Consider the following 24,892-nt stretch of genomic DNA (forward strand, 5'->3'; position numbering starts at 1 on the left):
TTTGCAAGGCACTGTATACTCTACTGTACGCTACTGTACTCTACTGTACTGAATAGACTACTTTTCTTTACTGTACTCTACTGTATACAGTGCTGTCCAAACATATGAAACACAGATGTCTATGATTGGTTCAGATTTGGTCCGGTCCGGACCTGCTTGTCAAAACTGTGAGTCATGCGACTCCGACTGAGAGTCAGCAACATTCATACACACACTCCTTATTTTCAACATAAAATTGACTGAACACAACTGTTCACAGCTTTACTTTTTTCACTTCATCAAAATATGACATTTTCATCCAAATATCATATGTTTATTGTTGTTTGTTAAATTAAGCATTGATATGACGATTTGGGTTGAGTAAGAACTACAATGTCAAAGCAAATATAACTATGTTGAATTTATTTGTACTTATTTATTTGTATTATGCTAGACAGAAATAACGTTCAATAAATAAAGGCTTTACTTTTTTCAAAACTTTGTAACTTGGTTAGATTGTTGCTGAAAAACAAATAGTAAACACAACCAACCCCACACTGTGTGACAACCAACCCCAGGATGATTCACAAAACCTTCGTAAAAAGACATTTCTTCTTAAATGCCACTTTTTCCTTAACTATAGATTTAAGAAGAAAGTTAAGCAAAGTTGCTATTCTTCGAAAAGGTTTTGGGAAATTTTCTTGGGCGATTTCTTATGTTTCTCAGGGCTAAACCCCTTTTTTCTCCATTTCCGCCTGAATGACGTGCCCAAAGTAAACTGCATGTAGCTCAGGCCCTGTAAGGCGTCTAGATGTGGCAGGTAAGGCGGAGTCAGGCGCAGGACACAGAGATGAGCAATTCACGTAACTTTACTCAAAACAACAAATATTCCAAGAAGGAAAATAATCAAGCTCACAAATACAGACCAACTTACAATGAACAAACACGCACAAAACCATGGGGGAACCAGAGGGTTAAATAAGGAACATATAATTACGGGAATGGAAACCAGGTGTGTACAATGAAGACAAAACAAATGGAAAATGAAAAGTGGATCGGTGGCGGCTAGAAAACCGGTGACGTCGACCGCCGAACGTCGCCCGAATAAGGAGAGGGACCAACTTCAGCGGAAGTCGTGACAGGCCCTGAAGCCAGAATATGCATATAATTGGTATCATTGAAAAGAAAACACTTTGAAGTTTGTATAAATGTTAAAATAATGTAGGAGAATATAACACAATAGATATGATAGGAGAAAATCCAAAGAAAAACCAAACCGGAATCCTTTTAGAAATGCAAGAGAAAGGTTATATTGTAAATTAGCTCCCTGGATGTAATTCCTATGGCTTCCACAGGGTGTCAGCAGTCTGTGATCAAGGTTTCAGGCTTGTAAATTCAAAAACGAATAAGAAATAACAGTTTTAGTAGAAGGACACAGTCTTGGAAATCCGTGTTTGCGCTCGCTATTGAACATACTTCTTTCTGAAATAAATATTATAGTTTGATTACATTTTAGGGTATCTGAGCAGTAAATAGAAATGTATTTTGACTTGTTGAAACAAAGTTTAGGGGTAGATTTTCAGATTCCTTTCTTTGCAAGTTGAACAAGTGGATTACTCAAATCGATGGCACCAACTAAACAGACTTTTTGGGATATAAAGAAGGATTTTATCTAACAAAACGACACTACATGTTATAGCAAAAAGTAAGTGAATATTTAATCTTTATATATGAATGCATGAAACCTATGCCGGTGGAAAAATATTTTGACTTGGGGAGCCATCCACAAAATTGCATGGCATGTTTTCGTTGTAATAGCCACTGTAAATCGGACTGTGCAGTTAGATTAACAAGAATTTAAGCTTTCAGCCGATATAAGACACTTATATGTACCTAAATGTTTATAATCCATAATATTTATTTGAATTTATTTGAACTACGCGCCCTCCAGTTTCACCGGAAGTTGTCCAGCTAGCGGGACCCCTTAATAAGCAAAAAGTTAAGAAGAAATTTGATTCTAGAAAATAAGGTTCTTGGAATTGTTCTAAATTCTAAGATAGCTAAACCCTTGTCTTAAACTCAGGGCAGTGAGAGAAAAGCTCATGAAAGGAATTGAACATGTTTAATTAACTAAAACTTTATCTGAAAGATTCAGTATTGATTATTTTAAACCCAAGAATATGTTTTAGAACAGTAATCTCAGTAACAAATATGCTACCATGATTGCCATTGATAGCTAGGTAAAACGGTAGCCTAGCAACAAACATCTTAAAACCTCTTAGGGATAGGGGGCAGTATATTTTCACGTCCGGATGAATAGCGTGCCCAGAGTAAACTGCCTCCTACTCAGTCCCAGATGCTAATATATGCATATTATTATTAGTATTGGATAGAAAACACTCTGAAGTTTCTAAAACTGTTTGAATGATGTCTGTGAGTATAACAGAACTCATATGGCAGGCAAAAACCTGAGAAAAAATCCAAACAACCAAATCTGAGGTTTGTAGTTTTTGAACTCAGCCCCTATCGAATACACAGTGGGATATTGGTTATGTTGCACTTCCTAAGGCTTCCACTAGATGTCAACCATCTTTAGAACATTGTTTGAGGCTTCTACTAGGAGGGGGGGCTGAATGAGAGGGGAATGAGTCAGAGGTCTGCCAGCAGTCACGCGATGGTCACACGCATTTCACATGAGAGGTAGCTCTCGTTCCATTGCTTTTCTACAGACAATGGAATTCTCCGGTTGGAACATTATTGAACATTTATTATAAAAACATCCTAAAGTTTGATTCTATGCATAGTTTGATATGTTTCTACGACCAGTAATATAACATTTTGGAATTTTCATCCGACCTTTCCGCTGGACTTTCACGCGCGTTTGGATTTGTTTACCAAACACCCTAACAAAAGGAGGTATATGGACATAAATGAGCTTTTTTGAACAAATCAAACATTTATTGTGGAACTGGGATTCCTGGGAGTGCATTCTGATGTAGATCAAAGGTAAATGAATATTTATAATGCTAGTTAAGACTAATGTTAAGACTAACGCACAACGTGGCGGATATTTCTTTTGGCTATTTTGGGCTCTGAGCCCTGTACTCAGATTATGCTTTTTCCGTAAAGTTTTTAAAAAATCTGACACAGCGGTTGCATTAAGGAGAAGTTTATCTAAAGTTCCATGCATAACACTTGAATTTTCATCAACATTTATCATGAGTATTTCTGTGAATTGATGTGGCTCTCTGCAAAAATCCCTGCATGTTTTGGAACTACTGAACATAACACGCCAATGTAAAATTTGATTTTTGGATACAAATATGCACTTTATCGAACAAAACATACATTTCTTGTGTAACATGAAGTCCTATGAGTGTCATCTGATGAAAATCATCAGGTTAGTGATTAATTTTATCTCTACTTGTGCTTTTTGTGACTCCTCTCTTTGGCTGGAAAAATGGCTGGGTTTTTCTGTGACTTGGTGGTGACCTAACATAATCGTTCGTGGAGCTTTCGCTGTAAAGCATTTTTGAAGTCAGACACTGTGGCTGGATTAACGAGAATTTTATCTTTAAAATGGTGCCCAATACTTGTATGTTTGAGAAATTTCTGTTGATTTGTATTTGGCGCCCTGCAATTTCACTGGCTGTGAACTCCGTTCCCAGACAGGTTAAGAAGATTTGTAAATAGATATTTGAGAAGTTCGTAAGAAAATCATTACATCTTAAGATATTGTTGAGGAATTGCACTTACGAACTTATTTACTTTTTTTCCCTTTAGAAGCTTCTTACATTCTTGCGTAAGAAGTGTTTTGTAAATCTGGGCCCAGGTTGTCACAAGTGGACAGAGAATGTTTAATGGCTTATAACTCCATGTTGGAATAAGATAAGAGGATAGAAATGGTCCCCATTTCAACCCAAGACCTTGGTCTTAATCTTCTTGAAAATAGTCTTGTAAGATGTACTGGTGCTGAGAAATACACTAATTAGTAAAAAAGTGTGACAACAAACCCCGGTCTCCCCTAATCAATCCAGGACTGTGCAACTCTTTAAAGTTGTGCAACAGCTCACATTTCAGCTCTTCTGATTATTTTTGATGGTGTTGTAACTCCTCTGTCCTTGAAGCATGTTGAGTTCATGATGCACAGGACCTATGGTCACAGTTTGAGTTCCTGTTACAATTGGGATCTTATTGGAATTCAGCCAACTCCTGCTCCACAAAGCTGGACATGAAAGGATCTATGCCAGCCAGGGAAAGATCAGGCCTCTCGCAGGGTGCTGGGGTGTCGACGATATCAAAGTACTTGAGAGTGTGGTAGGCCTTGGGTCCGCCATGATTGGGTGGCTTGTTAGTATGCTTGAATATTTCATGTCGGAGTCTGAAATGTGAGAGATAGCAGACAATTTACTGCCGGCAGAAATGTATTTATTCCCATGGTGTGTTCTGAGCCTAGACCTGTATCTGCTTGCCTACTATTTACTGTATGATGTGTGTAATGTGGCTCACTCACCGTTTCCCATGTTCTTCTGTGTAACAAGAGGTTTTCATCTCCTCCATGATGTCTGTGTCGCTGAAGGACAGTGGAGGGTGTCTAAGCTTGCTGGGCGAGTTGGACTGCAATTACATTTCGAAAGAGGCAGATCAGTAACATATAGAGAGAGACAAGAGAGAGACAGAAAGGGAGAGAGAGGGTGAGGGAGGATGAGAGGTAAAGGAAGAGAGAGAGGGGGAGATTGACAGAGGGGGAGCAAGAGAGAGAAGTTGATGAAGAGATTGAAGTAGGGAGAGCTAGAGGGAGCGAGAGGGTGAGGGAGGATGAGAGGTAAAGGAAGAGAGGGAGGGGGAGATTGACAGAGGGGGAGCAAGAGAGAGAAGTTGAGAGGGAAAGGAAGAGAGATGAAGACATTGACGTAGGGAGAGCTAGAGGTAGAGAGATAGAGAGGGAGAGAGAGGGACAGACAGAGAGAGTAGGTGAGAAGGAGAGGAGAGTGAGTGACAGAGAGAAAAATAATATGAGATAGAGAGAGGAAATTGGGATAGAAACAAAAGGAGAGGGAGAGATTCCAAATCTGCCCTGTACATGCACATTTGCCCTGAACATTCCACTCTGGCAGCGTTGATGAAGACGCTCGGAAATGACCTTTTTTTATGCACCTTTTGCTCGGTGCTAGTGGCCTCAGAGTTGTCAGCGTTATTGACATCGGACACTCTGGTCTCTCCCTCCAGGATGCGGTGAGCTGGCATACTCAGAGGGTCGATCAGGATCTCATAGGGAACGGCAGGATGCTTCCAGGAGGAAGGGGTGTGGATGCTCCAATTGTCCCGCTGCCCAAACGTGCCTAAGGAGAAAGAAATAGAAAGAGAGAAACCATTTGTACTTTAACTCAGTTACTTTCAATCATTTTTGCTTTAAATTGGTCAGTTTTGAGAGTTAGAAAAAAGGTACATGATGATGTTAGTACAAAGGAGGAGTTGTAGTAGGAAGGTAGTGTTTAACTGATCTAAATACCATAATTATAACACTGGCAATTATTGTCACCCGATTTGGTTCATCTGTTCCTGTGATTGTCTCCCCCTCCAGGTGTTGCTTATTCTCCCCAGTGTATTTATCCCTGTGTTTCCTGTCTCTCTGTACCAGTGTATTTATCCCTGTGTTTCCTGTCTCTCTGTACCAGTGTATTCATCCCTGTGTTTCCAGTTCGTCTTGTATGTTTGTCAAGTCAACCAGCGTTTTTTTCCCCATACTCCTTTTTCTATTCTCTTTTGCTAGTCCTCCCGGTTTTGACCCTTGCCTATTTTCTGGACTCCATTCCCGCCTGCCTGACTATTCTGCCTGCCCATCGGTACCTACTGGACTCTGAACTGGTTTTGACTTTCTGTCTGTACACGACCATTCTCTTGCCTACCCCTTTTTGGATTAATTAACATCTAAGGCTCCAACCTTCTGCCTCCTGAATCTGCATCTGGGTCTCGTCTTGTGCCCTTGTAATTATAGTCTATACAAGGGAAGCATCTATCCCCGAAACATATCCCTATCTGCTGGACATTAATCTTCAAACATAAATCATAAAACTTGTATGCAGAGTAGGAGTAGACAACAGGACAAAAGACCTGTGTGATTTTTAACCCTACCTATGAAATCTCCGTCAGCACTCCACAGGCGCACAGTGCAGTCTATAGACGAGGTGAGCAGTACTTGGTCATCGTCAACAATCTGCAACCTGGATAAGATAGTAAAAAGATGGGAGGGAGTGAGCAAAATGAGCGAAATGTGAAGCACAATTTTGTTTATGTTTGAGAGGGTGTTCCCGATTAGGTGCTGCACGTACCCGGTGATGCTGCCAGTATGGGCACGCCAGTAGTTTTCAGCTGAATAAATCAATTGCTTTTTACTTTTTGAATTCATAGATCGAAATAAATCATGCTGTCTTTTGATCTCTTCTTATCAGACCTCTTCCAACGAGTTGAAAAAACTATCTTACCTCTCGGTGGGGTTCTCTCTGAGCCAAGAGCGTATGTCTTTATGTCATAAACATAGACATAGCCAAGTTGATCAGCCGCATACAGTGAGGTGTCTTCCTTTGTCACTGCCAGTTTAGTGATCAGCTGCTGGAACCTAGACTGAAGAACATACTCCTTTAGTTACACTTGGTTCAAAACGTTCACAAAAAAAGCCTCAAACATTTTATATATACAGTGGGGCAAAAAAGTATTTAGTCAGCCACCAATTGTGCAAGTTCTCCCACTTAAAAAGATGAGAGAGGCCTGTAAAATCCAGAAAATCACATTGTAGGATTTTTGATTAATTTATTTGCAAATTATGGTGGAAAATAAGTATTTGGTCACCTACAAACAAGCAAGATTTCTGGCTCTCACAGACCTGTAACTTCTTATTTAAGAGGCTCCTCTGTCCTCCACTCGTTACCTGTATTAATGGCACCTGTTTGAACTTGTTATCAGTATAAAAGACACCTGTCCACAACCTCAATCATCACACTCCAAACTCCACTATGGCCAAGACCAAAGATCTGTCAAAGGACACCAGAAACAAAATTGTAGACCTGCACCAGTCTGCGAAGACTGAATCTGCAATAGGTAAGTAGCTTGGTTTGAAGAAATCAACTTGTGGGAGCAATTATTAGGAAATGGAAGACATACAAGACCACTGATAATCTCCCTCGATCTGGGGCTCCACGCAAGATCTCACCCCGTGGGGTCATAATGATTACAAGAACGGTGAGCAAAAATCCCAGAACCACACGGGAGGACCTAGTGAATGACCTGCAGAGAGCTGGGACCAAAGTAACAAAGCCTACCATCAGTAACACACTACGCCGCCAGGGACTCAAATCCTGCAGTGCCAGATGTGTCCCCCTGCTTAAGCCAGTACATGTCCAGGCCATGAGATTTTGAGTGAAAACCTCCTTCCATCAGCAAGGGCATTGAAGATGAAACATGGCTTCGTAAGAAGCATTTCAAGGTCCTGGAGTGGCCTAGCCAGTCTCCAGATCTCAACCCCATAGAAAATCTTTGGAGGGAGTTGAAAGTCTGTGTTGCCCAGCAACAGCCCCAAAACATCACTGCTCTAGAGGAGATCTGCATGGAGGAATGGGCCAAAATACCAACAAGTGTGTGAAAACCTTGTGAAGACTTACAGAAAACGTTTGACCTCTGTCATTGCCAACAAAGGGTATATAACAAAGTATTGAGAAACTTTTGTTATTGACCAAATACTTATTTTCCACCATAATTTGCAAATAAATTCATAAAAAATCCTACAATGTGATTTTCTGGATATTTCTTTTCTCATTTTGTCTGTCATAGTTGAAGTGTACCTATGATGAAAATTACAGCCCTCTCTCATCTTTTAAAGTGGGAGAACTTGCACAATTGGTGGCTGACTTTTTTGCCCCACTGTATATTGTACATGGTGCTTATTTATTAATAGTAGCCTATCATTTATAACATGTTAGCATTACAATATGCATTTTAAGCATTTACAGTTACTAATATATTTCAAAGCATTTATACACATTGAGTAATAATTTATAATTGCTTGTTCAGGAAAGGTACCATAATAAAATGGTGTTTTTGCTGGTTTCTAGAAAAATCCATAGGTTTTAACATAAAAAGGAGCAGATGGAAAGTTGCCATGGTAACACATACTGCCTCGAAGTTGGCCAATAATTTCCCACCGTTGAGCACGTTCCAGAAATGAATGCAACCTTTTTTTGAAGACATAGAATAATACATCATTAAAACATATTCCTCTGTGAATTGCACTGCACAATATATTAGAATACATTTAGTTTCTTATAATATATCATATGCCATTAAGCAGACGCTTTAATCCAAATCGACTTAAAGTAATGTGTGCATACATTTTCCTATGGGTAGTACCAGCGGGTATCAAACTCATGATTCCTGGCACTCACCTGTGGGTCCTGAGGACAGGAGGCATGCAGCGGAGGAGAACTTAGCATGTAATGCTCGGCTCCTCAGGAAGATGATGCTGGGAACACAGGTATCCATCCCTTATAGGGCACAAACATCCCACAGTTTGTATTTTTTTCCTATTCCCTTTTAACTTAGTCCCTTTATGCTGCATATTCCTCATTTAGCTTTGAAAAACAATTATTTACCTTGAGGATTGTTCTACACTCGAAATAAAAAAGGGTACGGTCAAGGTGCATTTCTGTTTCCCAGGGTACAAATGTAGGGCATACTAATTATTGGTGGTGATCTGTACCTTTGCTTAGTAGAAAAGGTACAAATTAACAATGTATTGAAGAAAGGTATGTATATTTGTACCGACACAAGGAACAATAATGAATCCACCTGTGCCATCTCTTTAGAGGTGTGGCTTGGTGGGGGCAGGGCTTTCAGTTAGCTCTTTTTGGCCACCCATCCATGAGTGGAAGTGTTGTACCAGTTGAAGTGTTCTATAGTTATGTTAATTCAGGTTTTCTAAAGTCTTTATAATGGCTAACATAAGAGCAGTTGACAAGAGCTTTTATTAATATGGTAGCGCCCTTCACCCAACACCTTGCTACCTCATCAAGCAGTCCGGGCCTCATGGCGTAATGGTTAAGTTGTTGTCTTGCCAGTTGCTGGACCTGGGTTTGAGTCCAACTCGAAGATACCTGCTTATTTCGCTACATTCAGACAATTGGAGTGGTGTGTACACTTAAAGGCACAAATGGCTTTGTCATTGTGGTGGTATCCTAAAAAGGCAAATTTGCACCTTTTCTAAAGGTACACGTTTGTACACTATTGTCTTTTCTAAGGTACAAACTGCAAGGGTACAATTCGTTACCCATAACTAATGGTACAATGGATGTACCCTAAAGCGTTTGTACCATTATAAGTACAAATCAGTACCTTTTCTTCTGAGAGTGTAGGCTTTAGCTACACTCTATGGCATGCAGGCAAACCACTCCGGTTTGATAGTGTGATCTGACCTTGGGCATGGCAGCAGTCAGGTTGCAGAGGGCTGGCAAAGCGACACTGGATGTGTCCGGAGACCAGGTTCCACACAATGACCTCCCCGTCATAGCTGCTGGTGGCTAGAAGGGAGGGGGGACACTGGGCCACACACAGGATGTCCTCTATGTGGCCCCTCCTCTGGAGACAACACAGTAAGACCATTCAATTATATTCTATAATTGTATTCAATTCTAGTCCATTCTATATTTCCATTTCTATAATTATATTGTATTGAATTTAATTGTATTCTATTCTATTAAATGTATCTTTATTCGTCCCCGCCAGCTCTACATCACTGGCCAACAAGAGCTTGAATGGTCGACAGCAGGAATGGGCAGTCCTCTGAGCCTGAGTGTCTGCAGGTTTTTGGTGCGTTCTTCCAAATCAGTGTCTAATTTAAATCATTAACCTTAGAACGCAAGTGTATACTACTCAGTGACATGATGGATGAATCAGTGGCATGATGGATGAATTAGGTACCAGGCAAAGGAGAAAACCAGACCCCCAAGGACTGGAGCTCCCCATCCATGACCTGCAGTAGTATATCAAAGATAACTGGGGCTGACAACTTGGGCCGTAACGTAGGATTACTGATTTAGGATCAGTTGATCCATTTGTCATGGCTACCGGTGCAGATCCCTTTTAGATCACAATGAATAAGACAATATGGACAGGGGAGGGGCTGACTCTAGATTAACCCTATACATTCTGAATGGCATTGCATGTCTAGTTCCCTATTCATGTTCCTCATTCATTCCTTATTCACCAGATCGTCTTGCCATGAGGGCTGAGGCTTCTGGATGTGGTGAGGCTCGTCTGGTGAATCCTAGCATGGAAACATACAGGGCATGCAGTCAACATTTTGAAATGAGGATCTTCAACCAGCCATCTCTTGTTGAAGTCTAGAAATGAGATGAGGCATGTGTGCATTTCTTACTGAATCCCTCTGATGCCCTTTTTGTGACTTGGTAAAGTGGGCTGCCAATCTCTACAGCTCTGGTCTCTGTGCCTCTGACCTCATCCCCAGGCAATTTGGACGGAAGTGACTGGGAACGAGATTACTATGCCTCCTAGTTATGTGGTGTTTGTTATTTTATTTAAAAAGCGTTTATAGAGGTTACTTATGGAGAAGGACTGTCTTTGAAAAACAGCTCTTATGATGTTGCCGATGCTCTCAGAATCAACAGTGGATGGAATTACAGCTCTGTGGACAGGTCTGTGTATACCTTTGGTACTACAGGCCTAGAAGAGTGTGAGTATCACTGAAGTGCTATGGAATATGGAATTCTATAGAAAGTAAATTCTTCAGAACATATCACCTCTTCCTTTAATGCTTAGAAGTCTCTTATACTGAAGAATAGTGTAGAAGAAGAGACAAATGTGATCGTGAGGTTAGATAGGCTACATGGTAAGTTGGTAACCAAGGAAACACTCAACGACTTCAAAATGTATTACTTATGTATGGCAGAGTAAAGAGGCAGGCAAGCTTATTAGGGCGTTTATATTCCTCGCTGATAATATATTCAGAATATACTCTTGAAGGGTTTTCAAAGATTGTCTTGTATGTGTTTTTGTGAAGTCCTAATCTTAAAATTTGTCATGCTACCGGTGCAGACACTCAGGTAGTCTCTGCTCTGGCGAGGCGAATGCAGAAGGTATTGAAAATGGAAATGAGATCTCAAGGCAATAAGGTTGAATAGGTCCTAAGGGGAAGAGTGGTCATTGGAGTCAATAAATGTATAGAGTCCAATAGTGATATCATTCACATAGAAAATATGTGGCCTATCTATAACTATAAAGATAGTTCTTCTTCACGTCTATACTCACAGAGTAGACGTCAATCCTGCGGTCCCATCCAACAGACATCACATACCTGGAAAAATGTATTTCACAAGGTTAAGATGAATCATTATTCCCTTCAAATCAACAGTTGTCATCATTGGTTCTACTCACGTGTTTCTGTGGACTGTCAGGTAGGTGCAGTCACACACCTCGTTGGACTCCCCATCTGTGTGACATGTTAATGTGAAACTATTATAGCACATTAGTGGTTATATAGCCTGTGTTATGGAGGCAGTTGACATAAGGGACAACAACAAATTAGCCTGTCATCTATAATGCCAATTGTAGTTACCTTTATAATGACTTATGCTGTTGTTCATAATGTTTACAACTGCCTATGACAGATGTTATAATGTATTATAAAGCTGTAATAATGGCTTTATGAATGCATACATAAGGAGGCTACAGTAAAGTGTTACCAAATCACCTCACATATAACAGAGAGAAGGCCAAAATCCTGAACACTGTAATGCTGCTAACACCACCTTTATACTGTGAGATATGAATTAGAATGTACTCACCTTTTTTTAGTATCTTCAGACACTGACCATTGTTAAAGTTCCAGATCTTTAGAATGCCATCTCTCCCCCCAGTGACCAGTCTGTAATGAGGAAGTTTCATCTTATTTCTTTACTTCAAACATTCATTCAAACACATTTGTTTTTGAAGTTCTATTTTGAATAAAGTAAGGCAAACACCACAATCCAAACAAAACACCATCTGCAGTGCACACTCTTCATCACTCCTCATTTTCGCCATTACTCTGAGCTGCCGTTAGGTAGGCAACAGTATGGTCACATTGCACTTATGGGAAAATATCACATAGCAATAATCAGTCATTAAAAAGAGCTTCCATACCTCCTTCCCTTGGGGTCAAAAGTCATACAGGTAATGGCAGACTGTCCGTGGGCACCACCAAATTCAAACACATGGCTCCCTGTGTCGAAATCCCACACCTTCACCACCTAGGATCAGTTAGACAACATGTGGTGTGACCAATGACATATCCTATACAATATATGTGTAGTGTTCAGTAAATATTTATATAGTGTATGGGTGGGACCACAGAGATCATATTAAATTACTATTACTAGTTCTATGTGTACATAATTATGTCTGTGGGACCAGTATCTACTGCAGCATTTGCTGGAATTATGTCCTGGGTGAAAGGGTCTCAGTGCCGGAGTTTGGTGTACTGGTCTATGTAGCCGACTCCGGACAGCACAATGCCCCTGTGACGGGGATTCTGTCCGTCTCCTTCCCAACTGTTGAAATAAAGTCTGAGAAACTAAAGTCCCCCACACCCTTTTTTTTAAAAGAGGGGAATAAATAAAGGGTTCCGAGGTGAGAATGACTTAAAACTTACGGATCCTTCTGTGCAGCTGACGACCTGTCTGAACTCGTGGCTATAGCCGCAGCACAACACAGGCTCCATGTGAGACACGATCAGATGTCCCTGGGGCTGGGGACTGAAGGAGAAAAGAGGAGAGAGATGGTGAGGAGGTGAGAGGAGAGGAAGATTGTTAGGACAAGAGATGAGAGGTGGTGAGAAGAAGGGAGGAGAGAGACGGTGAAGAGGACAGAGGAGAGATGTTGAGGAGAAGAGGGGACAGACATGACGAGGAGTAGAGACGAGAGCAACGGAGAAGAAAGAAGAGCAGAGATGGTGAGGGGAGAAGATAAATGGTGACCAGAGAGAGTTGGTGAAGAGAAGAGTTGAACAAGTGACAAAAGGAGAGGTGTGAAAACCATTACCTCAACCTGAATAATTTATGATCTTAAACAAATCTCATCTGTAACATTATTCCCGATAATCCTAATATATTATTCTATGTACTTATGTACTTTCCTAGTATATTTCCCTCTCATGTTGCCCTAGTTCAGGGATGGGCAACATGTACTGCGCATTCGGAAAGTATTCAGACCCCTTGACTTTTTCCACATTTTGTTACATTACAGCCTTATTCTAAAATTGATTAAATCGTTTTTTCCCCTCATCAATCTACACACAATACCCCATAATGACAAAGCAAAAACAGGTTAATGTTTGCGAATTTAATCAAAATAAAAAACTGAAATATCAAATTTACATAAGTATTCAGACCCTTTGTTGAAGCACCTTTGTCAGCGATTATAGCCTCAAGTCTTCTTGGGTATGACGCTACAAGCTTGGCACACCTGTATTTGGGAAGTTTCTCCCATTTTTCTCTACAGATCCTCTCAAGTTCTGTCAGTTTGGATGGGGCGCATTGCTGCCCACCTATTTTCTGGTCTCTCCAGAGATGTTCAAGTCCAGGTTCAGGGACATTCAGAGACTTGTCCCGAAGCCACTCATGCATTGTCTTGGCTGTATGCTTAGAGTCGTTGTCCTGTTGGAAGGTAAACCTTCGCCCCAGTCTGAGGTCCTGAGCGCTCTGGAACAAGTTTTCATCAAGGATCTCTCTGTACTTTGCTCTGTTCCTCTTTCCCTCAATCCTGACTGGTCTCCCAGTCCCTGCTGGTGAAAAACATCCACACAGCATGATGCTGCTACCACCATGCTTCAACATAGGGATGGTGCCAGGTTTACTCCAGACGAGACGCTTGGCATTCAGGCCAAAGAGTTCAATCTTGGTTTCATCAGACCAGAGAACCTTGTTTCTCATGGTCTGAGAGTCATTCAGAGCATTTTGGCAAACTCCAAGTGGGTTGTCATGTGCCTTTTACTGAGGAGTGGCTTCCGTCTGGCCACTCTACCATAAAGGCCTGATTGGTGGAGTGCTGCAGAGATGGTTGTCCTTCTGGAAGGTTTTCCCATCTCTAGAGTTACTCTAGAGCTCTGTCAGAGTGATCATTGGTTTCTTGGTCACCTCCCTGACCAAGGCCCTTCTCCCCTGATTGGTGGATCCAATCTTCTTTTATTTAAAAATTCCCATTCCACTCCAGTGTTAATTGCTCAATTGTAATTACTTCACCACTATGGTCCATTTATTGCCTTACCTCCTTACTTCATTTGCACACACTGTATACAGATTTTCTATTGTGTTATTGACTGTACGTTTGTATATTCCATGTGTAACTCTGTGTCTTTGTTTTTGTTGCACTGCTTTGCTTTATCTTGGCCAGGTCTCAGTTGTAAATGAGAACTTGTTCTCAACTGGCCTACCTGGTTAAATAAAGTTGAAGAAAAAATAATAATAATAAAAAAGAATGATGGAGGCTACTGTGTTCTTGGAGACCTTCAATGCTGCAGACATTTTTTGTACCCTTCCCCAGATCTGTACCTCGACACAATCCTATCTCAAAGCTCTACGGACAATTCCTTCTACCTCATGGCTTGGTTTTTGACACTGGACAGAGGAACTTTGCCTAGAAGGCCAGCATCCCGGAGTCACAACTTCACTGTTGACATTTATACTGGTGTTCTGTGGGTACTATTCAATGAAGCTGCCAGTTAAAGACTTATGAGGCATCTGTTTCTCAAACTAGACACTAATGTACTTGTCCTCTTGCTCAGTTGTGCACCGGAGCCTCCCACTCCTCTTTTTATTCTGGTTAGAGACAGTTTGCACTGTTCTGTGAAGGGAGTAGTACATAGCGTTGCACGATATCTTCAGTTTCTTGGCAATTTCTCGCATGGAATAGCCTTCACTTCTCACGACAAGAATAGACTGATGAGTTTCAGAAGAAAGGTCTTTGTTTCTGGCCATTTTGAGCCTGTAAATACTGATGCTCCAGATTCTCAACTAGTCTAAAGAAGGCCCGTTTATTGTTTCTTTAATCAGAACAACAGTTTTCAGCTGTGCTAACATAATTTCAAAAGGGTTTTCTAATGATCGATTAGCCTTTTAAAATGATAAACTTGGATTAGCTAACACAACGTACCGTTGGAACACAGGAGTGATGGTGGCTGACAATGGGCCTCTGTACGACTATGTAGATATTCCATTAAAAATCCACCGTTTCCAGCAACAATAGTCATTTACAACACTAACAATGTCTACACTGTATTTCTAATCAATTTGATGTTATTTTAATGGGCAAACATTTTTGCTTTTCTTTCAAAAACAAGAACATTTCTAAGTGACCCCAAACTTTTGAACGGTAGTGCATATTTTGGAATTCAGTCGGGGTATCAACTTACTGTTGAGAGAAAGAATAATATAATACACAAGGTGCAATTTTGAAATTTGGTTGTGCATCAGCAGTCACTCAATTCGCTACGGTCAGCAAAAACTATTTAGATTGGTCATTTAGTCTAGCGGCCAGCTATCTAAACTTGTAGTAAGCATGGTCAAATTACCAACCGGAGTGGGGCTCATTGATCCTCAGTTATCATATTAAAAACTGCAAACATTTGCCCCCCGTGGACGTTTTGGATGTGGGTACGCAGATCCACGAGCCACTGCAGCCCCTCGTGATGATTTCTGTTATTTTGTGGCTCCCAGTCCCATCAAAGTTGACAGTATATTCCCTATTTAGGGGCATCCTAACGGTAACAAATGGCTCCCTATTCCCTATAAAGTGCACTTATTTTGACCAGAGAGAAGTAGTGCGTCATACATGAAATAGGGGGTCATTTAAGATACAACCCAGTAGCAAATTAATTGACCTGGTCCTGAGAGAGAGCAGCGCTAGTGAGTCTGCTGCGATGTACAGTGCCTTGATGGAAGGAGAATACAGGCATGCAGACATGTCTCCACGGATGAGGCTGGCTTTGGGGTGGGCTGTGATGAGGCAGATTTGGTCATGGATATCCCAGATCTGAAAGACAGACAGTCATCAACTTTTTAAAAGGCCATTACACTCCAAAGCCAACGTTTTTCAGATGTTCTCAGACCTCAAAAGTAGTCTAAGGTTAAGATGAGTTCACATCCCTCGCTATCGGTTGTGTAGATACAGCTATATGCCTCCACTTTTCAACCCCAAACGAATGGAAAAGATGAGCACTACGAGTCTAGATTACATTACATGGTGCTCATCTTTTCCATTCATGGATTCTGGCCTACAGCTGCATCTACCAAACTGATGGCCTAGGGTGTGGATTTATCTCAACAGAAGACCAATTTTGAGGAAAGTCAGGCAATAAGTTGTAGTTCGAAGGAGAAGTAAATGGTGTCCCACCTTGGCAGTGTTGTCCATAGAGACAGAAAATATACGGTTTTCCTCTGAGGAGATGAAGAGGTAGAAGATGGGAGCAGAGTGTCCCTTTAACACACCTGTGGGCTTCCTGTTATAGAACAACAACAGAGTGTCCCTTTAACACACCTGTGGGCTTCCTGTTATAGAACAACAACAGAGTGTCCCTTTAACACCCCTGTGGGCTTCCTGTTATAGAAGAACAACAGAGTGTCCCTTTAACACACCTGTGGACTTCCTGTTATAGAACAACAACAGAGTGTCCCTTTAATCATGCCAGTGCCTTACTGTAGGGCTGGATGAAAAGCCTGTACACCCAGTAGCATTCAGCGACATAAGAGTTTCCTGTGGGTTTCCTCACCCAGGGACGTAGGGGTTCCACAGACGCAGCACCCTGTCCATCCCTCCGGTCACCAGCAGGTTGTGCTGTTTGCTGAGGTCAAAGGTCATGACGCCCTTGTAGACATTGAAGACGGTCTGGTCACATGGTGCCCGGGGCTGAGGAGACCCATTGTTATTAGAAAGGGCTCTCTTGGCCTTCCCATCCCGACACACCTCCCTGATTTCCCTCATCTGCTGCTCGATGTTGGTGGACGGGAGAACGCAGCCTGGGCATGAGATCGGATTGTGTTGTTTCAAAGTCATAAGTGATACATTCAACTATATCAATTAAACATAAAAGCACTAATATGCTGTTTAATATATGAGCATACCTACACTCTTACAGACAGACAGACAGACAGACAGACAGACAGACAGACAGACAGACAGACAGACAGACAGACAGACAGACAGACAGACAGACAGACAGACAGACAGACAGACAGACAGACAGACAGACAGACAGACAGACAGACAGACAGACAGACGACAGACAGACAGACAGACAGACAGACAGACAGACAGACAGACAGACAGACAGACAGACAGACAGACAGACAGACAGACAGACAGACAGACAGACAGACAGACAGACAGACAGACAGACAGACAGACAGACAGACAGACAGACAGACAGACAGACAGACAGACAGACAGACAGACAGACAGACAGACAGACAGACAGACAGACAGACAGACAGACAGACAGACAGACAGACAGACAGACAGACAGACAGACAGACAGACAGACAGACAGACAGACAGACAGACAGACAGACAGACAGACAGACAGACAGACAGACAGACAGACAGACAGACAGACAGACAGACAGACAGACAGACAGACAGACAGACAGACAGACAGACAGACAGACAGACAGACAGACAGACAGACAGACAGACAGACAGACAGACAGACAGACAGACAGACAGACAGACAGACAGACAGACAGACAGACAGACAGACAGACAGACAGACAGACAGACAGACAGACAGACAGACAGACAGACAGACAGACAGACAGACAGACAGACAGACAGACAGACAGACAGACAGACAGACAGACAGACAGACAGACAGACAGACAGACAGACAGACAGACAGACAGACAGACAGACAGACAGACAGACAGACAGACAGACAGACAGACAGACAGACAGACAGACAGACAGACAGACAGACAGACAGACAGACAGACAGACAGACAGACAGACAGACAGACAGACAGACAGACAGACAGACAGACAGACAGACAGACAGACAGACAGACAGACAGACAGACAGACAGACAGACAGGACAGACAGACAGACAGACAGACAGACAGACAGACAGACAGACAGACAGACAGACAGACAGACAGACAGACAGACAGACAGACAGACAGACAGACAGACAGACAGACAGACAGAAGACAGACAGACAGACAGACAGACAGACAGACAGACAGACAGACAGACAGACAGACAGACAGACAGACAGACAGACAGACAGACAGACAGACAGACAGACAGACAGACAGACAGACAGACAGACAGACAGACAGACAGACAGACAGACAGACAGACAGACAGACAGACAGACAGACAGACAGACAGACAGACAGACAGACAGACAGACAGACAGACAGACAGACAGACAGACAGACAGACAGACAGACAGACAGACAGACAGACAGACAGACAGACAGACAGACAGACAGACAGACAGGACAGACAGACAGACAGACAGACAGACAGACAGACAGACAGACAGACAGACAGACAGACAGACAGACAGACAGACAGACAGACAGACAGACAGACAGACAGACAGACAGACAGACAGACAGACAGACAGACAGACAGACAGACAGACAGACAGACAGACAGACAGACAGACAGACAGACAGACAGACAGACAGACAGACAGACAGACAGACAGACAGACAGACAGACAGACAGGACAGACAGACAGACAGACAGACAGACAGACAGACAGACAGACAGACAGACAGACAGGACAGACAGACAGACAGACAGACAGACAGACAGACAGACAGACAGAAGACAGACAGACAGACAGACAGACAGACAGACAGACAGACAGACAGACAGACAGACAGACAGACAGACAGACAGACAGACAGACAGACAGACAGACAGACAGACAGACAGACAGACAGACAGACAGAAGACAGACAGACAGACACTACCATTCAAAAGTTTGGGGTCACTTATAAACATCCTAGTTTTTTTAAGAAAAGCACATTTATTTGTCCATTAAAATAACATCAAATTGATCAGAAATACAGTGTAGACATTGTTAATGTTGTAAATGACTATTGTAGCATTTTAAAATGGAATATCTACATAGGCGTACAGAGGGCCATTATCAGCAACCATCACTCCTGTGTTCCAATGGCCCGTTGTGTTAGCTAATCCAAGTTTATCATTTTAAAAGGTTAATTGATCATTAGAAAACCCTTTTGAAATTATGTTAGCACAGCTGAAAACTGTTTTTCTGATTAAAGAAGCAATAAACGGGCCTTCTTTAGACTAGTTGAGAATCTGGAGCATCAGTATTTGTGGGTTCGATTACAGGCTCAAAATGGCCAGAAACGAAGACCTTTCTTCTGAAACTCATCAGTCTATTCTTGTTGTGACAAGTGAAGGCTATTCTATGCGAGAAATTGCCAAGAAACTGAAGATCTCGTGCAACGCTGTGTACTACTCCTGCTGGCTCGATGCTGGCCTTCTAGGCAAAGTTTCTCTGTCCAGTGTCAGTTTTCTTTTTTCCCATCTTAATCTTTTATTTTCATTGGCCAGTCTGAGATATGGCTTTTTCTTTGCAACTCTGCCTAGAAGGCCAGCATCCCGGAGTCGCCTCTTCACTGTTGACGTTGAGACCTTTGTTTTGCGGGTACTATTTAATGAAGCTGCCAGTTAAGGACTTAACTGTAAAGGCGTCTGTTTCTCAAACTAGACACTCTAATGTACTTGTCCTCTTGCTCAGTTGTGGACCGGGGCCGCCCACTCCTTTTTCTATTCTGGTTAGACCCCGTTTGCTCTGTTCTGTGAAGGGAACGCAAACTGGTTTCAGAAGAGTTTCAGAAGAAAGGTCTTTGTTTCTGGCCATTGTGAGCCTGTAATCGAACCCACAAATGCTGATGCTCCAGATAGTCAACTAGTCTAAAGAAGGACAGCTTTATTGCTTCTTTAATCAGTACACATAATTGCAAAAGGGTTTTCTAATGATCAATTAGCCTTTTAAAATGATAAACTTGGATTAGCTAACACAACGTGCCATTGGAACACAGGAGAGTGATGGTTGCTAATTATGGCCCTCTGTACACCTATGTAGATATTCCATTTTTAAAAATCTTCAGTTTCCAGCTAAAATAGTAATTTACAACATCAACAATGTCTACACTGTATTTCTGTTATTCTAATGGACAATTGTTAATAATAATAATAATTGGTAATGTTGAAGACAAGTATTGAACCATAAATGTACATAGACCAGACCAAAGAGCCTGCACACCAGAAGTGAGTTTGAACTTGAATACATCCAGCTGAGATGAGAATATGGATGTGACAATGAGTAATTACCTATGACGAGGGAAGAGGCTTCATGATTGGAGGTGGAAACAATCGCACAAATGTCTGGAAAATATTTCACCTAAAATGTAAAAGAAATCTCAAGGTATTGTTGTGTGCAAAAATTATGAAAATATACATCAGTGCCTTCAGAAAGTATTCATACCCCTTGATCTATTCTACATTTGTTGTGTTACAGCCTGAATTCAAAATGAATTAAATAGATTATTGTCTCCTCCATCTTCACACAATACCCCATAATAACAAAGTGAAAACATGTTTTCAGAAATGCTTGCAAATTTATTGAAAATGAAATACAGAAATGTAAAGTGTAATTATTCACACCCCTGAGTCAATACATGTTAGAATCACCTTTGGTAGTGATTACAGCTGTGGGTCTTTCTGGATAAGTCTCTCATAAAAGTTTTACACACCTGGATTGTACAATATTTGCACATTATTCTTTTACAAATTCTTCAAGCTCTGTCAAGTTGGTTGTTGATCATTGCCAGACAGTCATTTTCAAGTTTTGCAATAGATTTTCAAGCCAATTTAAGTCAAAACTGTAACTAGACCACTCAGGAACATTCAATGTCATCTTGGTAAGCAACTCCTGTGTATATTTTGCCTTTTGTTTTAGGTTATTGTACTGGTGAAAGGGGAATTTATCTCCCAGTGTCTGTTGGAAAGCAGACTGAACCAGGTTTTCCTCAAGGATTTTGCCTGTCTTTAGCTCTATTCTCCTTCTTTTAATAAAACATGTTTAATGATGACAAGCATAAATATAACATGATGCAGCCACCACCATGCTTGAAAATATGGAGAGTGGTACTCAGTAATGTGTTGTATTGGATTTGCCCCAAACATAACACTTTGTATTCAGGACAAAAAGTGAATTGCTTTGCCACATTTTTGGCAGTATTACTTTAGTGCCTTGTTGCAAAACAGGATGCATGTTTTTGAATATTTTTTATTCTGTACAGGTTTCTTTTCACACTGTCAATTAGGTTTAGTATTGTGAAGTAACTAAAATGTCCATCCTCAGTTCTCATATCACAACCATGACATTCTGTAACTGTTTTAAAGTCATCACTGGCCTCATGGTAAAATCCCTGGAGGGTTTCTTTCCTCTCCGGCAACTGAGTTAGGAAGGATTATTGTATCTTTGTAGTGACTGGGTGTATTGATACACTATCCAATGTGTAATTAATAACTTCACCATGCTCAAAGGGATATTCAAAGTCTGTTTTTTATAACCATCTACCAATAGGTGCCCTTCATTGCGAGGCATTGGAAAACCTCACTGGTCTTTGTGGTGTAATCTTTGTTTGAAATTCACTGCTCAACTGGGGGACCTTACAGATAATTATATGTGGGATACAGAGATGAGGTAGTCATTCAAAGATCATGTTAAACAATATTATTGCACACAGAGTGAGTCCATGCAACGTATTAAGCACATTCTTCATCCTGAACTTATTTTGGCATGCCATAACAAGGGAGCTGAGTACTTATTGACTCACAACATTTCAGCTGGTGAAGTGTGTAAAAATGATCAAGCAAAAGTACTATAGTAGGCATATTTGTGCATCAAGGCCAATATTCATGTTGAGTCTATGGGGAGAGGGGGTCACTCTTTTTGTACCATACACAATCATCTAACAGGCAGAAATGGTTATTCCATAGATAGACAAAAAGGTATCCCAGTGTGCATCGAGAAAAACTAAACGTCACCTTTGTCACCCAGTCCTGGTGGACCTTCCATCGAATGTATGTCACATTCTGAGAAAGCACTGCGTTGTCTATCCCGATGTTAGGCACATTCTCAATTTTTGGTAATTTCTTCCACATTCTGCAAATAAAGATGTAGAACTGTATGAACCAGCACTAAATTATAGTTACAGTGTTGGCACAGAGATGTTTGGCTGTCACATATTCTGTGCGAGTGCGACCAATCTGTTCAATGGCATCACATTCCCATAATTATTTACCAGCAAAGAAATGACAAATTAAAAAGGAATACTTTGAAATGTCTCTATTTGTGTGCAAACCACCCTCTTCGTATCACATAAAAAATAAAAAATAAACTGATATACTAGATTTGTTATCACCCAAAACCTCAAATTAGGTTATTAAGCTATACATTGCCATAGAAACAGTAGGCAGCCATTTTAAGTTACATTGGCCTTTTTTCCTAAGAACTTTTTGTTGACTTAACAATTTACCTTTAAGATGATGATGCATTCCTGTGATTGTTCAATAGATGCATAAAGTTAACATTTAAAAAAAACATGTTTACCTCAGAGTCTCCCCCACGGAGGTAATTAATATGATATTCACGCAGCCCTAGAAAGCAGAAAGAGAAAAATAACCCTTTATAATTAATGAGCCGAGTGGCATTTAACTTCTCCTCTCTGGTAATTTAATCTGTTGTCAAGCAGAGAGAGGATTTACATTACCTGGGAGTCTCCATACAAAATAGAACACTCATCAGGTCCGGTGTAGCTGCGGGGAGAGAAAGACAGGAAAAACACTAAAGCAGGTCTCAGATCAGATTAGACATTAGTGAGACATGGTTTAGGCTGCCAGTGTGTGATCTGGTATAACATGGTTGAGACTGCCAGTGTGTGATCTGCTATTAGTGAGACATGGTTTAGACTGCCAGTGGGTGATCTGGTATTAGTGAGACATGGTTTAGACTGCCAGTGAGTGATCTGGTATTAGTGAGACATGGTTAGACTGCCAGTGGGTGATCTGGTATAAAATGGTTTAGACTGCCAGTGGGTGATCTGGTAAAACATGGTTTAGACTGCCAGTGGGTGATCTGGTATAACATGGTTTAGACAGCCAGTGTGTGATCTGATATTAATGAGACATGGTTAGACTGCCAGTGTGTGATCTGATATTAATGAGACATGGTTAGACTACCAGTGGGAGATCTGGTATTAGTGAGACATGGTTAGACTGCCAGTGGGTGATCTGGTATAAAATGGTTTAGACTGCCAGTGCGTGATCTGGTATAACATGGTTTAGACTGCCAGTGGGTGATCTGGTATAACATGGTTTAGACTGCCAGTGGGTGACCTGGTATAACATGGTTTAGACTGCCAGTGGGTGATCTGGTATTACATGGTTTAGACTGCCAGTGGGTGATCTGGTATTAACATGGTTTAGACTGCCAGTGGGTGATCTGGTATTAGTGAGACATGGTTTAGACTGCCAGTGGGTGATCTGGTATTACATGGTTTAGACTGCCAGTGTGTGATCTGGTATTACATGGTTTAGACTGCCAGTGGGTGATCTGGTATTAGATGGTTTAGACTGCCAGTGTGTGATCTGGTATTAGTGAGACATGGTTAGACTGCCAGTGGGTGATCTGGTATTAGTGAGACATGGTTAGACTGCCAGTGTGTGATCTGATATTACATCGTTTAGGCTGCCAGTGGGTGATCTGGTATTACATAGTTTAGGCTGCCAGTGTGTGATCTGGTATTACATGGTTTAGACTGCCAGTGTGTGATCTGGTATTAGTGAGACATGGTTTAGACTGCCATTGTGTGATCTGGTATGACATGGTTTAGACTGCCAGTGTGTGATCTGGTTGATCTGGTATTACATGGTTTAGACTGCCAGTGTGTGATCTGATATTAATGAGACATGGTTTAGGCTGCCAGTGCGTGATCTGGTATTACATGGTTTAGACTGCCAGTGTTTGATCTGGTATTTAATGAGACATGGTTAGACTGCCAGTGTGTGATCTGATATTAATGAGACATGGTTTAGGCTGCCAGTGCGTGATCTGAAATTAATGAGACATGGTTAGACTGCCAGTGGGTGATCTGGTATCAATGAGACATGTTTAGACTGCCAGTGGGAGATCTGGTATTAGTGAGACATGGTTAGACTGCCAGTGGGTGATCTGGTATAGAATGGTTTAGACTGCCAGTGGGTGATCTGGTAAAACATGGTTTAGACTGCCAGTGGGTGATCTGGTATAACATGGTTTAGACTGCCAGTGTGTGATCTGATATTAATGAGACATGGTTAGACTGCCAGTGTGTGATCTGATATTAATGAGACATGGTTAGACTACCAGTGGGTGATCTGGTATTAGTGAGACATGGTTTAGACTGCCAGTGGGTGATCTGGTATTAGATGGTTTAGACTGCCAGTGTGTGATCTGGTATTAATGAGACATGGTTAGACTGCCAGTGGGTGATCTGGTATTAGTGAGACATGGTTAGACTGCCAGTGGGTGATCTGGTATAACATGGTTTAGAATGCCAGTGTTTGATCTGGTATTACATAGTTTAGGCTGCCAGTGTGTGATCTGGTATTAGTGAGACATGGTTTAGACTGCCAGTGTGTGATCTGGTATTAGTGAGACATGGTTTAGACTGCCAGTGTGTGATCTGGTATGACATGGTTTTGACTGCCAGTGTGTGATCTGGTTGATCTGGTATTACATGGTTTAGACTGCCAGTGGGTGATCTGATATTAATGAGA

General features: G+C 41.5%; 1 protein-coding gene across 1 annotated transcript in view; it reads right to left on the minus strand.

The window, feature by feature from the left end:
• Nucleotides 1-291: 291 nt before the first annotated feature.
• Nucleotides 292-24,892, minus strand: part of wdr95 (WD40 repeat domain 95) — a 34,179-nt gene continuing 9,578 nt past the window's right edge. The window contains exons 3-24 of the mRNA XM_020504655.2: nt 22,846-22,891; nt 22,686-22,732; nt 22,121-22,238; nt 20,399-20,468; nt 16,790-17,036; nt 16,414-16,519; nt 15,902-16,053; nt 12,677-12,779; nt 12,169-12,275; nt 11,832-11,911; nt 11,422-11,476; nt 11,296-11,341; nt 10,235-10,294; nt 9,444-9,606; nt 8,418-8,516; nt 8,149-8,207; nt 6,465-6,603; nt 6,312-6,351; nt 6,115-6,203; nt 5,137-5,321; nt 4,493-4,596; nt 292-4,360 (exon numbers count right to left, since the gene is read on the minus strand). Of these exons, the coding sequence (XP_020360244.2) occupies nt 4,171-4,360; nt 4,493-4,596; nt 5,137-5,321; nt 6,115-6,203; nt 6,312-6,351; nt 6,465-6,603; nt 8,149-8,207; nt 8,418-8,516; nt 9,444-9,606; nt 10,235-10,294; nt 11,296-11,341; nt 11,422-11,476; nt 11,832-11,911; nt 12,169-12,275; nt 12,677-12,779; nt 15,902-16,053; nt 16,414-16,519; nt 16,790-17,036; nt 20,399-20,468; nt 22,121-22,238; nt 22,686-22,732; nt 22,846-22,891 (2,305 nt within the window). The 3' untranslated portion in view covers nt 292-4,170. The remainder of the gene's footprint in view (nt 4,361-4,492; nt 4,597-5,136; nt 5,322-6,114; nt 6,204-6,311; nt 6,352-6,464; nt 6,604-8,148; nt 8,208-8,417; nt 8,517-9,443; nt 9,607-10,234; nt 10,295-11,295; nt 11,342-11,421; nt 11,477-11,831; nt 11,912-12,168; nt 12,276-12,676; nt 12,780-15,901; nt 16,054-16,413; nt 16,520-16,789; nt 17,037-20,398; nt 20,469-22,120; nt 22,239-22,685; nt 22,733-22,845; nt 22,892-24,892) is intronic.

Source organism: Oncorhynchus kisutch, linkage group LG15 (genome assembly GCF_002021735.2).
Source record: "Oncorhynchus kisutch isolate 150728-3 linkage group LG15, Okis_V2, whole genome shotgun sequence".
Taxonomy (NCBI): Eukaryota; Metazoa; Chordata; class Actinopteri; order Salmoniformes; family Salmonidae; genus Oncorhynchus; species Oncorhynchus kisutch.